General features: G+C 53.4%; 1 protein-coding gene across 3 annotated transcripts in view; it reads left to right on the top strand.

Annotated features, from left to right (window-relative positions):
- Mvb12b (multivesicular body subunit 12B) overlaps nt 1-14455 on the top strand; it is a 159726-nt gene extending 145271 nt beyond the window's left edge. For 2 of the 3 annotated variants that reach the window (XM_087652993.1, XM_087652994.1), the window contains exon 10: nt 10975-14455. In XM_087652993.1, the coding sequence (XP_087509119.1) occupies nt 10975-11061 (87 nt within the window). In that variant the 3' untranslated portion in view covers nt 11062-14455. 3 annotated transcript variants of the gene reach the window in all.
- The last annotated feature ends 498 nt before the right edge of the window (nt 14456-14953 follow it).

The raw sequence follows: 14953 nt of genomic DNA, 5'->3' as shown, positions 1-14953 counted from the left end.
TTGGAAGACCGGCTTCCCATCCTCAGCTGATAGCACTTGCACTCATGTTGGAGCCATGTGAGATTTTCCCCACCCCTACTGGGATGTCAGCTCATGGCATCTATCACCAGGCAGGCCTTGTTTGAGCAGCCATACTGTTGAGATTTAAAAGGTACAACTCCCTGCCTCAAATAGAAGATACCATCTTGTAGCCGCATCCTGGCTCGCAGACTTTGACGGTCTGGCCTCTCCCAGGCCCCTCCCTGTGCTGTCTGCAGGGCTCCTCGAGTCTTTAGGGTAGAGGGTGTATATATTTATCAGCTGGGCCTGGGCACCCCACAGTCAGGCGGTCTCTGCATTTTGGCCAGTTGTGGCGCCTGGAATGCTCTTGTCTTCTGGGAAAAGAAGCTTTCTTGGATGAAGAGTAAGAGCCACACTTACCTGCGGGCATCAGGGGAAGGATTTAGAACGCTGTCGGAAGTTACTGTCACTGACAACAGTACGTTCCTTTCTAGGGTCCTCACCAGCCACAGGAAGGTAGTTGTCTAGGTTTCCGGTGTCAGGCACGAGTTTGCCCGCCCCGAGCCGAGCAGGCGAAGTTTGAGTTAGGCTTGGGTTACCTCTGAGGTCTAGGCGCCACCACTGCCCTCAGGCACATCTCTCTACGCTGTTCCTTGTGCTTCACCAACTTTATAGCTGAGGAGGACATTTCAGTGTTCTCATGCTTGGCACTGGGGGGCTGTTAGTCTGTGGCTTTGTGGGGTGCATCCTCACCCCACGTGCCATGCCCTCGTGTGTATATACTTAGCCAGTCAGCCACTGAGTGACTTTGGGGTCATCCCCAGTGACTCCCTCTCTCTCAGTGTGTGTAACTTGATCTGCTGTGTGTGTGGCTTTGCTCCCCTGGGTATGGCTTTCTTTAGAAGGAGAAATATTAGTTTGCTTTCCAAATGGAGATGAGCCCACTTAAGCCCCAACCAAAGGAACACAAGGCTAGCTTTCTCTACATTCCAACTGAGCCCGGAGACTGTGCTAAAGGTGGCGGTCCCCACGGTCCCCACACTGGTCTGTTGTCATCATTGGCTGTCCACTGCTTGCTTACGTGTTGCTCCTGGCTCCCTACAGCTTATGGAATACTCACCCCTCCCTTTTCCTCACCTTTCCCCTCCTCGGGGTGCATGGGGATACATTCACCCATGCAGCGATCTGTGCAGAGTTGAGAGGTCAGCATCAAGTGCCCCCTCCGTCACCCTCCACCTAGCGTTTGAGATAAGGTCTCTCACTGAGCCTGGAGCTGCTGTCTAGTGCAGCTGGCCTGTGAGACCCAGGGACACTCCTGCACAGTATGGGCCTTGCAGGGCACATTGGCAAGCCTGGCTGTGTGAGTTCTGGGGATCCAAACCCGGGTTTTCATATGCACACAGCAAACCCTACCCCCTAAGCCTGTGGTTCTCAACTTTCCCAATGCTGCGATCCTTCAATACCTACCGTTCCCCATGTTGTGCTGACCCCAACCATAAAATTATCTTGTTGCTACTTCATAACTGTATCCTGCAACTATTATAAATAATAAAGTAAATATTTGATTTGCAGGATATCTTATATGTATGACTCCTGTGAGAAGATTGTTCGAGTCCCCCAAAGGGGTCGCGACCCACAGGTTGAGAATCATGTCTCTAACTTTTTTTCCTTTTTCAGTGCTTTTTAGTAATATTTTTATTAATTCTTTGAAATTTTCAGATGATATATTTTGAATATATTCAAACCCAATCCCCCGTCCATTTTCACCCTCCCCACCCAACTTTGAGATTTCTGATTTTTTGTTTTCTGGTTTTGTTTTGTTTTTTCCTTGAGTCTGTTTGTGCTACCCAACTAGCCTTCGGTGACATTTGAGTCTGCCCTAGTATGTGGTCATCCCACGAGAGGTCACATCGATGAAGTCTCTCCCCCTCCCAGCAGCTATCAATTATCAATATTTTTTCATCTCGGAGTGGGATTTCGTGTCCACCTTAACCCCTGACGTAAGGATTCTGTCTGGCTGGAGTTTGCACTCGTCTTACCATACCATCACAATTGTTGTGAGCTCATGTTCATCTAGCCTGGTGCCTGGGTAACACCGTTGTCTTGATGTTATCGAGGGCCTCTGGCTGCTTTTATTTATTTTTTAGGAATTTATTTTTAGTTGTGTGGTGGGGGATGAGTGTAGGCGTATGCATGTGAGTGCACCCGAAGAAACCGAAGGCGCCAGATCCCCCTGGAGCTGGAGTTAAAGGCAGCCGTGAGCCACCCAACTTAAGCTGGGAACAGCACCACAGAACTCGGGTCCTCTGTGAGAGCAGTGTACATTCCTCACTGCCGGGCCACCTCTCCAGTCCCGACTGCAGGCTCTTAGAAGTCTTTCAGTCCCCTCCTCCTCCAAGACCCCAGAGCCTCACTGAGCGGTGTGACACAAATGTCCCCTTAGCACTGGGCTCTCCAGTCCCTTATTCTTTGCCCATTCAGTGCTTGGTAGTTTTTGTTATCGACTGCAAGGAGGAGCTTACCCTCTCAGTCAGACCCCACCCATCTCAGGATGACCCCTCCCCTCTCAGTCAGACCCCACCCCTCTCAGCCAAACTCCTCCCCTCTTATTTTTATGAGCCCTTTATGCTTTAAAGATGGCAACCTTGGGGCTGGGGAAATGCTTTGGATTCTGTATTCATGGCATTCTTATAACAAAAAACCACCGCATTCCCTTCTGTATTTTATATTTTTAAAAACTAAAATATTAAACACTTACCACTCCTTGATCCATTTGGCATGTACTGGAAAGAAAAGAGCTGGCTTTATTTCTAAGGTTTAGGCAGTTTTCCGATCTTTTTCTTCTGCGAGCTCTCTATGTGATCTTTTCCCATCTTCCCAGGTGCACCTTGGGGCTTCTCCCATGCCTTCTGTTCTCTCTCTTGCTCTGTGCTATGCTCTCACATACAGTGGGTTAGCTGAGTTCCCTCTGTGCGCCCCTGGGATTTTCCTAATGAGAGGCCTGATTATTCCATCCAAAGCATCCAACCCTCCGACAAGGGGCGATTGCACAAACTCTTGTTGTCTTGTTTTATTTTGAGAGAGGGTCCCGATATACAGTCCAAGCTGGCCTTAAACTCATGAATCTCCTGCCTCCACCTCAGAAAACTAGAATTACAGATGTGTGCCACCACCAGCCCATCTTCCATCAGTGGTTTTCAGTGTGTTATTTATTTTGGGTGTATGCATACAGAGGGCAGAGGACAATTTGCAGCTTTCCACCATGTGGGTCCTAGGGATAGAACTCAGGTCATCAGACTTGGTAGCAAGCGCCTTTACCTGTTAAGCCATCTCACCATTTGCCTGAAAGGGGAGGGATCCGCCTGAGGGGGGGTGTCTGCCTGAGAGGGGAGGGGTTCTCCCTGAGAGGGGAGGGGTCTTCTGAGAGGGGAGGGGTTCTCCCTAAGAGGGGAGGGGTCTGCCTGAGAGGGGAGGGGTTCTCCCTGAGAGGGAGGAGTCTGAATCCCCCAATCTTGTTACTGTAATAACAAGAACCACCAAGCACTGAACCTGCTGAGAATGAGACTGTGGAGAGCCCTGCCCTAAAGAGCCCCAAGTTCTGTTTTTGTTAAAACTGCACTGAACTCGTGGGTAATAGGATGGCTAACAGACATTTTACATTCCTGTCCACCTGCTTACCTGGGTCTTTGCATACTGGCCGATGGGAAGCCAAAGAGTTTTCTTTAATGAATTCTCATGTGTTTCTTTTTGTTGTTCTTTTGAGATGGGGTCTCAAGTAGCCCAGGCTGTTCTTAAACTCTGCCAGCTGAGGATGACCTTCAGCTAATGGTCCTCTTGTCTTTACTTCCCAGTGCTAGGTTACAGGCATGCAGCACCATGCCTGGTTTCTACTGTGCGAGGGATCAAACCCAGGCCTTTGTGCATGCTGGGCCAGCACTGTACTGACTAAGCCCCATGCCCAGTCCCCTCCCATTTGTTTTCAGGACATGACTGGGTGTCCTGTGTCTCCGTGGCTCCTGTCAGCAGGGCTGTTGCTTGTGCTGGCTCATCTGTCCTGTGTATAGAGAAAGCTCCTGTGCTTCTAGAGCAGACCTCTCCTCCTTGTCACCTCACCACAGACAACAGCCCAGACACTGCCCTGTCCCCTTCCTGGTGTACCCTTCCCCTGAGCTGACTCTTGCAGGTCCCCAGGCCTGTTTAGTGGTCGTTATGTTACCCTGTGTGTTTTCTTTTCTCCTGTTTGAGAGTTGGCCACGTGTTTCTCTTCCCTGCATAATCTCATTGAGACGGGTGTGGACCACCTGTGGACACGGCTGCGTTTCCTCCCTGCATATTAACATGGGGCACCATGCCGAGTCCCCACTGTCTTTAAAAGGAGTTTTGTATTTTGCCTCTGCCATGTGTGTGAGGGTGCACTTGAGGGCCAGAAGATGGAATCGGACTCCATGGAGCTGGAGTTATGAACCACAAGCCACCCAGTGTGGGTGCTGGGATCCAAACTCAGTTCTCTTAATGACTGAGTATCTTCCTCAGTCTTCCCAGCGCTGTGGCACTTTAATACAGTTCCTCCTGTCATGGTGACCCCCCAACCATGAAAATCTCATTGCTACTCATAACTGTAATCCTGCTACTGTTATGAATCATATGTAAACATTTTTTGAGGGAGAGGTTTGCCCACAGAGAGAGAGAGGGTTGCAGCCCACAGGTGAGAACCACTGCTCCATCTTTTGAGTTTTATGGAGGCAGCAGCACCTGAGAGTGGCTACCACAGTCTGTCAGCATGGTGGCCTGGAGCTGTGGAATCGTAGCCACAGCAGAGATGGGCTCCAAGTCCGCATTCTCTGGCAGGGTTACGTCATCAACACGCCTACTTGTGCAGAACCAGAATTGAGGTGAATGGTTGGTTTTTGCTAGTCCTTCAAAGGAGGATTTCCAATTTTTTTCTTCTGGTTTCTGGGACTTTTATCCCACATGTTGAAGTACAGCAATCCCCCAAGCAGAGCTGGAAAAAGTTGCCAGGCAGAGGTGACAAACGTGAGCATTGTAACAAAGATGAAGTGGGACAGGACATCCCAGGTGGCTTTGCATTCCCTACCTGGAAGGCAGTGTCTCTTCGAGTGTTTTCTGCAATAACCTAGAGGAGGGGGCATTACAGACAGCCTTTTGTTGTTGTTGTTGTTGATGATGTTCTCGTGAATTCTGAAATGCCATCCCAACCACAGCTGTGGTTTCCATTTCCGCACGCTCGCGCACACACACGCACACACACATGCATACACACATACACACACGCACATCTCCCACAGTCCTGCCCAATCCCTAGGCCTCCCTAACAAGCAGGTGACACCCACAGGTGCCTGCCCTTGGGACCACAGCAAGAGAAGGCTATTTGTGTCCTTTGAGGAAGCTTGCTCCCCTGTTCTCTCTCAGCTGTGTGGATCCCCTGCCTGTCTTTCATTCTCAACTTTTAATAGTCATAGTTCAGAACTTTTCACCTTGCTGCATGATGTGTCCCCGTTGACAGTGATATTGCTGCTGCCGTGATGTGGCAGCTTTAATCCTCTGCCCAGCTAGGAAGTGTACACCTCACTCCAGGAGAGGCATGGAGGCCGACGGTCACTCCATGGGAGTCAGGTAGTGTGTGTCTCTGCTGAGTCCACATGGAGAAAGGACAGAGCCGGTGTGCTCGCTGCCATGGTGCTGGCCATCCTGCCCCATTAGGAGCCTAGCTCCCCGCTTTGCCTCTGACAGTCTTGCTGGGCCTTGCTTTCACCCAGTCTGCCCATGTCTAAGAAGCAGGGGACACAGACTCGCGTAGAAAACATTGCCAAGACATGGACTCGAGTCCTTCTCCTCTCTGTCGTTTGCGTCCAGAAGTTCCTGGCCTGGGCTGCTGAGTAGAATATCTAGAGTTCTTGTTAGAAGGCAGATGCAAAGTCTAAGCTAGCCCATCCCAGGAAAGCAGTGCAGCAGGCCCGCCCACAGCAGGCCAGCCCACAGCAGGCCCGCTCCAGTCCTTCCCCAGGGTTGAACCCCAGATCTAAGACACAGCTTGAAGAACATGAAGCCCAGAATGGAAAGGGCGCCTTGCAGAATGGGGGTTCACTGAAGGTTGAGCTGTGGGTGAGGAAGGGCTGGGGACTGAGAATGTATTTACAAATGGGATACCGGTTTGAGTTCAGGCTATGGCAGTGCCTCGAAGGTGGGGGATGACAGAATAGCCCAAGGGAAGCAGATGGGCTGCCGTGTCCAGCCTTTCAACGTCTCTGAGCCACACAGTCATTTACGAAGCTCATCCTCAAGAACAGCATGATTGAGTCCAAAACAACTTAAAAACTTGATCTAGGGATGGTGGTGCACGCCATTGATACCAGCACTTCAGAAGCAGGCAGATCTCTGTGAATTTGGAGCCAGCCTGGTCTATATAGTAAATTCCAGGCTAGCCAGGGCTACACAGAGGAACCTTGTCTTTAAAAACTAATAGTAAGTGAACTATATCATGATGTTTTCATAAATTGATTTTTTTTTGTTCTAGAATGAATTCATAGCTATCCTGGGCTGCCTGGTCTAGCCTCTTCTGTTCCCTTTACCCTGGTATTAGGTCGTCTGAGCCTTCCCTCACTGTTCCCCACCCCTGAACCATCTCTGTACATGTTCTGGCCCTACATGCATGCCCCTACCGGGGCCCCAGACTGGCCCACACTCGTCCAGTGCGTTCTATGACCTGGTGCCTTGCAACCTGCTTCTGCTCTGGCTGTCACCTGGCCCCATGTCCTACTGCAGCCCATCAGGGGTGGGCATGACACCTGTCCAGGTGTCCCTCTGTGACAATGCTGGCCCTGGCCCACTCTGGGGTCTCAGGATGTCGGGACACCCACCCACCCACCCACACACACACACACACACACACACACACACACAACTCGCTTCCCATCTGCAGAGTATAGTGTAGAAAGAAACCTTCCTGTCCCTGTCTTCCTTGTCCCCTGGTGGATATGACTGGCACTGGATCAGGAGAGGAGGAGGCCAGGGCAGATACAACGTGTGCTTACCAGCCCACCTCCACCACTGCCCCCTTGGCAGGTAGCAAGCACTTCTGTGTCAGGCGTGCCTCCCCTCACCAACCATTAAAAGGACCCAGACCTTTCATAAATGGCACTGCCTTCCCCATCTCTGCCTCTTTGGCACAAGCACTGCTGGGTGTGTTGGCACAAATCATCCCAATGCCTCCCACAGCTCCCCTGTGAGTGGCAAGAGAAGCTAGTCACCCCTTTTCCTGGAGGCTGCAGTGACCTAGCTTCTATGATGCCATCACCTCCTCCTAACACAATGCTGGTATCGTGGCAAGCAAGGGCTTGTGGAAATTGTGACCCACTGTCTGCCCTGTCTGCCCAAGAGGACTAAGGCTGTCTTAGTACAAGGTCCTGGGGCTCTGGGAAAGTCCCCTACAGAGCCTCTGACAGTGATATCTCTTTCCTAGGCCAGGCCAGCAGTGCAGTTGCGATGACAGACTGTGTCCACCAGAGGGCACCCTGCCCTTCACTGCTCAGCTGGACTGGGCTCTGCACACCAAATGCTTTTTAATTGAAAATATTTTTAATTCAAAAAGGATTTGCTGTTTGTACTCAAGTGCAGGTTTTCCTTATGCAGGAGACTAATGTCTTGAGTAAACAGACCCAGGCTCAAATCCACCTTCAAAGGTACTCTTTGTTTGCCCAAGGGAGTGAAAGGGCTTGCAGAAGCGGCCCTAGTCTCTTGGGCAAACATTTTGGGGACGAAGAATCTGCGGTGGAGGACATCGTCTGTGGGAAGGTTATCCACAGCCTACGGGGGATTATGTCGGGAGACATATGTTGAAATTTCATTTGGGGAATTAGGGAAAACAAGAGTGGGGGTGGTGACTTTTCCCAGCCAAGATAACCTAAAAAGGAAAAAACTCTAGGGAAGTGGGGGGGGGGGCTGTCTGTGTGTTGTGTCAGCCCCAAGGGTCTCTGGGTGCTTGGGCTACACAGTGCAGGAAAAGACAAGTGTGTGCATGCAATTCCCTTCTCCATGCCAAGCCAACGTGTAAGAGAAAGGATGAACTGGATGGCGGGCCCTAGCCCTACCCAGAGACCCACTCCTATGCCCAGCCACCACAGGCATGGAGGTTCCACTGTCTGGTCAGCCATGCTCCCCCGCCCACTACCCAGGAATCTGCAGCTCCCATCTACATGCAGTGCCCAGTGCCAATCAGCCTAGGGTGTTCTGGGGCCAGGCCAGCCAGCCAGCATTAAATGAAGAAAGTTCCACTGCCCGGGGGGCTTCCTCCCACCCTGGGAGCCCACAGCAGAGCATGCTTCTGAAATGGCCACCTTCTGCCCTAGGAGCTGGGCACAGCAGGGCCTCTTCTGAAATGGTAGCAAGACAGCTCAAGCAGTGTCTCCAGCCCTGACCCTGCTGGCACGTGGGCCTTTTCCTTCCCCAACCGAGAATCACTGCATCTCACCCCTGGATTCCAAAGTAGGGAACCCTACCCTCCCTGTCCTTAGTTCCTGTTTTGCGGGTACACCCTTACCCACTGACCACCATGGTCTAGCCTCTGGCCCTCCCACTCCACTCCTACCCTCCCTGCCTCACTCCATGGTCATGTTGGTCACAGGATTGGTCAGGCTGGCTCTCAGATTTGACCCCAACATCCAGTCACCTAGAAGCCACTAGAAAATGCATATTTCAGACTCACCCCAGACCCCATGACCACCACTCAAAATCGAATCCCAGCTAGCCCAGGGCTGGTCAGGATCCACTGTATCTCACCCCGGGGTGTCACCTCTCATGCCACCCCCAGGACCTCCAACCCCCACCCCAAGGGTATAGACCTATCCTCTTTGTCTTCTGACTGCATGCTGTTGTCACTGTGGTCCAGCTACCTCTACACACACACACACACACACACACACACACACACACACACACACACACATACACACACTGTCTCTTCCCCTGGATACTCCTGGGGACTCTCTCCCACCACCAGCAAAACTACATCCCTGTCCTCTTCCCAGCCTGTACCTCCTGTCTGAACTGCTGTCCTGATGTCCTATTGGGAATAGCCCCTGGGCCCTCCACCCTCAAGCCTCTACCGTTAAGCCCCCCACCCCTCTGCCGTTCCATGGTTTTGCTCTTCCCTGGGAAAGGCCCCTGTTCCAGGAAGTGCCCTTGCTTGGACCTATGCCTTGTACAACCACCCTAGGAGGTGGTAGGTAGTCCCGGGTTATATGGAAAGTTCCTGGGCCCCTCTGCCACTATTCTGTGAGCCCTAGGAACAAAGGATTCCACAGAACTTATGCCTTTACAGTCTTCCCAACATGACCCCCGTCCTCCAAACATTCCTTCTCCCACTCCATCATCCAGCAGAGTAAGATAAAGCCAACGTTACTGTTCACTGCCATGCATACACCTAAGAAGCCACCAGGTGGCAGTGTTGTGTCACCATTGCCTGAAGCGTCTTGGGTAGCCAGCTGGCTATAGCCTGACAAAATGGTGTTAGGCTGATGGGATGATGTCCTGTGCCTTCATGGGGATAGGAACGTGGCAGGGGGAGCTGTGGGCACTCTGACAGGCTCCCCTCATAGCCACCAGCTGAATAGTAGAAACTGCTTGCCACCAAGGATGGGCCTGTGCCACCCCTGGAATTGGCTAGCCACACCCCACCTTAGAAGTGAGTGCACCAAGATCCAGAATGGGGAGACGGGACTCACAGGTTACATGGGTGCCATCTTGAGTGGCTCCTTGGTCATGACCCCAGCAGCTCCTTTCTCAGGGCAGCTCCCTTTGGGTGTGTGGTGAGGCTGGTGGGGACACACAGTCTTACTGGGGTCTGCAGCTTCTCCTGCTACAGTTTGACCGTGCCCTCCTCCACAGACGGAGTGCTGTGTGACGGAGCTCAAAGATGGCAGTTCACGCACCTCCTCTCTGTCGGAGAGCGAGTTCAGAGCCTCCACCACTCACCTCTTCTGATCTATTGAATATGTTTGGCAACCACTGACATAAATGCTTCTCACCTAATGGGGCACCCCAGGCTATCCCACAACCCCGCCTCACCTCTGTCAGGATAAGAAACCCTGTCCTGCCCCGCTCCCCTCATCCCACATTTGGTTGTCAAATGCCACCCCCACCCCCTGCGCCTTCAAGTGAGCGAACGGCAGGGCCCCTCTCCCACCCAAGACGCTGGACTTGGAGTCTTTTACTGCCAGAATTCACTCTCTAGAGTTAGGGTTTCCAGTACAAGAGTTAATAATCCTCTACAGACTGGCTCTTGGCTCATGACAACAGGCGGCTGGCCAAAGGTAGGCTCACACACACCAGCATGCCCTCACCACCACCAGTTGCTGCTTGGTCTGTCTGTGTCACTGTGAGGGTCCGCACCAGGGAAGGCTCTGGATGCTGTAAGAAAAGGTTACAAAGAGTATAGGGGTTGTGAGAGTAGCCCAGAAGCCCTTTCCAAGGCCCTCGGGTCACTGAGGTGGCTGTCATGGATGGTACACAGCAAGGAGTCCCAGGACCTGAGGGTTGGGAAAGGCTTCCGGTCAGGCATGGAGTCCACTCTCAGTCTGTCTCCAAGAGTCTGGCAGTAGCCCCCATTAGGGACAGCAGCAGGAAGGGACTTGCCTCTCAGCATGGTACAAGATTCTCCATTAGCACTCGTAGTGGACACTGCTGATGCCCAAGTCTCACCCTGCAGAGACAGCAGAGAGTTTTACTTCCTGAGCCCCCCTTCTCATACACACATCCCCTCTCTGTCTCTGTCTGTCGAGAGACAGAGAGAGAGAGAGAGAGAGAGAGAGAGAGAGAGAGAGAGAGAGAGAGAGAGAGAGAGACTGGATGCCTACCCTGCAGTGGTTCTGTCGAAGGCTCCACAGGAGCCTCACCTGCTCAGCTGGACCTTCTCTGGGGGGCCTGTGGCTTGACTGCTGCCTCTTTCCTCTCTTGCAGTACGAGTACAGTTTCCGCACCGAGCAGAGCGCGGCAGCTCGGCTCCCACCCAGCCCTACCCGGTGCCAGCAGATCCCCCAGTCCTGAGGAGCCCACAGCCTACCCGGTGCCCAGACTACTGATGAGGTGGCTGGGGTGAGAGTCACGCCCTCCCTCACCTGCCCATTCTGCTTGCCCCTGCTCACTGACCAAGAGACTCTGGGCAGCTGCTTGGTCAGATACGGTCATCAGCTCGCCTAACGAGACTTCCCTCCCTCCCCGGGAACGTTGTTCATAATTGTGACTAATGTGTGTGCTGTTAGTGACCAGAGGCTCCTGTGTGATGACCACTTACCCCACCAAGAAAGAAAACTCCTCCCTTACCTGGAGTCACCCATGAGGGCCTGGGCACATACTCCATCCACCCAGTGACACTCACTGGCTACCCTCCAACTGACCATCACTGACCACAGAAATCCCACAAAGCCACTAGCTCCCTCCTGGAAGACTCCAGGGTTGACTGCTTCACTTAGGACCCTGCAAGATGCACTGATGGCGTCTGACCCAGCTACCTGGGAACAAGCACGGCTGGCCAGCAGGCTCAAGTGGCCCAGGCATTTCATGACGGCACTGAGAAAGCAGGCCTAAGATGCACTGGAGACAGCCGTGGGCTCTTCCCCCACTCCACACACTGGACGTCCAGAGAGCACAGATGGGACCCTGCTTTCTGTGGAGGTGACTGGGTGCCTACCTGGATAGGAACTTGGCTGCTAGGGTGCTGTGCCCAGCCACAGGTGCCAATCCCCACAAAGGGCTCCTCTGTGGAACATCCACCTGCCAACCCCCGCTCCATATGCCTCTGCCTGGTGCCCTGCCCTGGTGGCGACTGACACAGAGCACGGCGCAAAGGCACCAACTCCTCACAGCCACACCCACCCCCCTGTCTAGAAGGCGCCTTCCACCAGGGATCTGCTGTTTTGAAAAGTCCTTCTGTCCCAGACCTCTGAATTCGGGCCAGGACATTTCACAGGTGTCAACCTGAGGTGCCAAGTTGAACCCTACGTGTGTCGCCATGAGAACAGTGGTCACCACTGTCCCAGCTCTCAGCCTCACCATGATGCCCTGCTTTGCCACAATTGGCTTTTAGGGCTTGGCTGACCTTGGTTCCCCAGAGTATCTGTGGATGTGAAGATCTGCCCAGTGGTCGGTGGCCATGGGCAACTACTCACCAGCTGGTACAAACCTCTCCCGTTACAGCTCTAGAGACAGCCACAGGCGGCTGGGTGCCCAAGGTGCAAAAGGATCAGGAGCAAGAACAAGCCAACAGGACGGCATGAGCTGGGGCAGGCCCCAAAATACCTCACCAACCTACATCAGCCCCTCCTGTTCCAGACCCTCAGGTCCTTTGTAGACCACCCTTCTTCCCCAGTCAGCCAGCCTCTCTGCTTGATGGTACTTCATCTCTATGTCAGAAGGGGTCACCTAGATGTGAGCACACCCTATGGGGTACCCATCAACCCTTGCCTCTGGGCACCACATTCTCCAGGTAGCACAGGTCATGACAAGGTGGTGCCCGAGACCCAACATAGGCGTCTCCAGCAAAGCCTGATGCCACGCTGGTGCTCACAGGAGCTAACAAGCTGACCCCAGATGGCTCCACAAGCTGGGTATCCCAAGGACCCGTGTCTGCCACTGCTGGTGTAAAACCAAGTGGCTTGTGTGACCTGAGGCCCAACTAAGGGGACGACCACCCACAGTCTGAGTTACCTGGGAAGGTCAGGCACAGCGCTCTGGACTCCCCTGACCACTTCATTTAAGTTCGTACGCTTCGACCACCTCTTTCCATCCCCCGGTTAGGAAATCACCCCTCCCACGTGAAGCCAGGTGGCCCCCTCTTCCCCCTGCAGTCCTTGCAGGTCCTGGAAATACGAAACTGAAGACTGTGGACCCTCATCGGTGACCCAGATGGCCAAGTGAGGGGGTCTCCTGGAGAAAGGAGGCGCACTCTGCAGCCCACGCACGCACCCCACAGGACTCAGCCAGGGAGGTGGGCAAAGTGTAAGCTCTGAGTTGGAGCTCTCTGAACGCTGCAGACTTAGTTGAAGAAGAACGTTGACTGAATGTGGTAGCACCCACAGCTTCTAGCTCCCGAAGTGTTGAGGATGACTTGGTGTCCATGGTAGGTTCTAGGTTGCACCCGACCCCTGGTCTCTTGTCTTCTGGTGATGGTAGTGGTCGTGTGTGTGCGCGTGCCCATGTCCACCCTGTGTAAATCCAACAGACCCAGGTCTGGGAGGTAGGGCTGTGGCTCACAGCAGCACTGAGTGGCCTCTGGGTACCATGTGGCAGGCGCACCGTGAGATGAGCACAAGGATTCGCCGGGAGACATGAAGAGCTGTCGCCTGTCTGTGGGTCTCCTCCCCACACCCCACCAGCATGTCCCACAACTGCTGCCAAGCACGTACATCTCTCCTGAAATGGCTAACCAGAGCACAGTTCCCTGTCCCCGCTATCCCCACACTGAAAAGTTGGTTCCTTCCTAAGGGCCTTGAAAATGGCACAAGGGTGACAAGGTGTGGTGGGGGGCGGGGGAGGGGGTGAGGGACTCCAGGTTCACTTGCAAATGTATCATAAGACCAAACCTAAGAATTCATGTCAGCCTAACTCTCTGCCACGTGGAGAGGTGAAAGCCTCACTCTCCTTGGGGGAAGCAGGTTAGAGCCATGACCCTTCTCCCTGGTGGTTAGCAGCCTGTGGCCAAGGTCAGGACGTCCAGCAAGGAGACTGAGGTACTGAGCACACATACTCTCCCTTCCACTGGGCTTGGTGGTCTTAAGCACATTTCCTGTCACCCCCCAAACAAGCCCAACAATGGGTGCTCTTTGTCCTGTCACAAGAAGAGCCTGGGGCATAGACAGAATCTGACCCGAAGCCCCTGGGCCAAGCACCTGGCCTCTGTGTCCACCCCTGTGGGCTTCCTTTGGCCGTGGAGATTTCATCACACCACGGCATGGGTTCTGGGCTTGGGTCAGGCCGATAGTCTGATTGTCCTGTGTGCCCCCCACCTACACCTGAGAGCTTCCCAGCCTGAGAGCATCTCTTGCTGAATTTATGGACTCCTGGCCCAGGAGCAGGTAGAAAAGGGCCTCCATGTGCCACCGGGCCATGAAGGGCAGAATTCACAGAATTGGTTTGTGTCCAACGGAGCCCCAGAGCCCGATAAAGAAGCTGGGCTCCCGTTCCTGTACCCAGCTCCCTCTCAGGTGACCCCACACATCAGGGCAGCCCAGCTTTCTCCACCTGCTCTAGGCATGCGCCCTTGAGCAACTGCGGCCACTGCACCAGGAGAGCAGGCTTTGTTCTCCTGTGAGCCGCTGGGACGAGGACCCCAGGCACAGCTGCCTCCTGTGTATTTATTCAAGGTGACTGCTTAGCAAAGGGAGGTCTCACTGTGTGACTGTATCTTAATATAATTTGTTAAATAAATGTTTGTTTTAACCTCGTTTCTCCATCTGCTGTTATTTTTTAAGCCACCAGAGGTCAGTGTCGCTCAGAGGAGGCCCTCTGGCCAGCTGCAAACTACCCCTCCTGCTTTCCAGGGCTCCTGGGGGCCAGGTAGCCACTTTCCTATCCTTTCAGAAGGAGCTGGCCAGACACTGGAGGGCTTCAGGACCACTGACATCCATGGCCCTCGAAGCTCCTGAGAGAAACCCCAGTAGCCAAGAGAACAGCAAGGCTCCTTCTACCCCTGTCTGATTTCTGGGCCTCAGGACGAAGCTCCTGGCTTTGGGCCTGTTTTGACTGCTCCCCCGCAACACGATGCCACCTGCCACCCTAAACCTGCAGAGGAGGTTGTGGGTCCCACACACACAGAGGCTCCTTGTGCGGGGCCCACAGTTTCATTATCACAGCGTCTGCCTCCCCTCCTCCTGGCTGTGACCTCCACATCTCTAGATCCTTCTCACAGCTGCCTGGCTGCCTGCAGCTTAGCACACTGCAG

Source organism: Rattus norvegicus, chromosome 3 (genome assembly GCF_021556685.1).
Source record: "Rattus norvegicus strain SHRSP/BbbUtx chromosome 3, alternate assembly SHRSP_T2T, whole genome shotgun sequence".
Classification (NCBI taxonomy): Eukaryota; Metazoa; Chordata; class Mammalia; order Rodentia; family Muridae; genus Rattus; species Rattus norvegicus.
The sequence above is the reverse complement of the archived record's forward strand: the minus strand, read 5'-3'. Positions and strand labels throughout refer to the sequence as shown.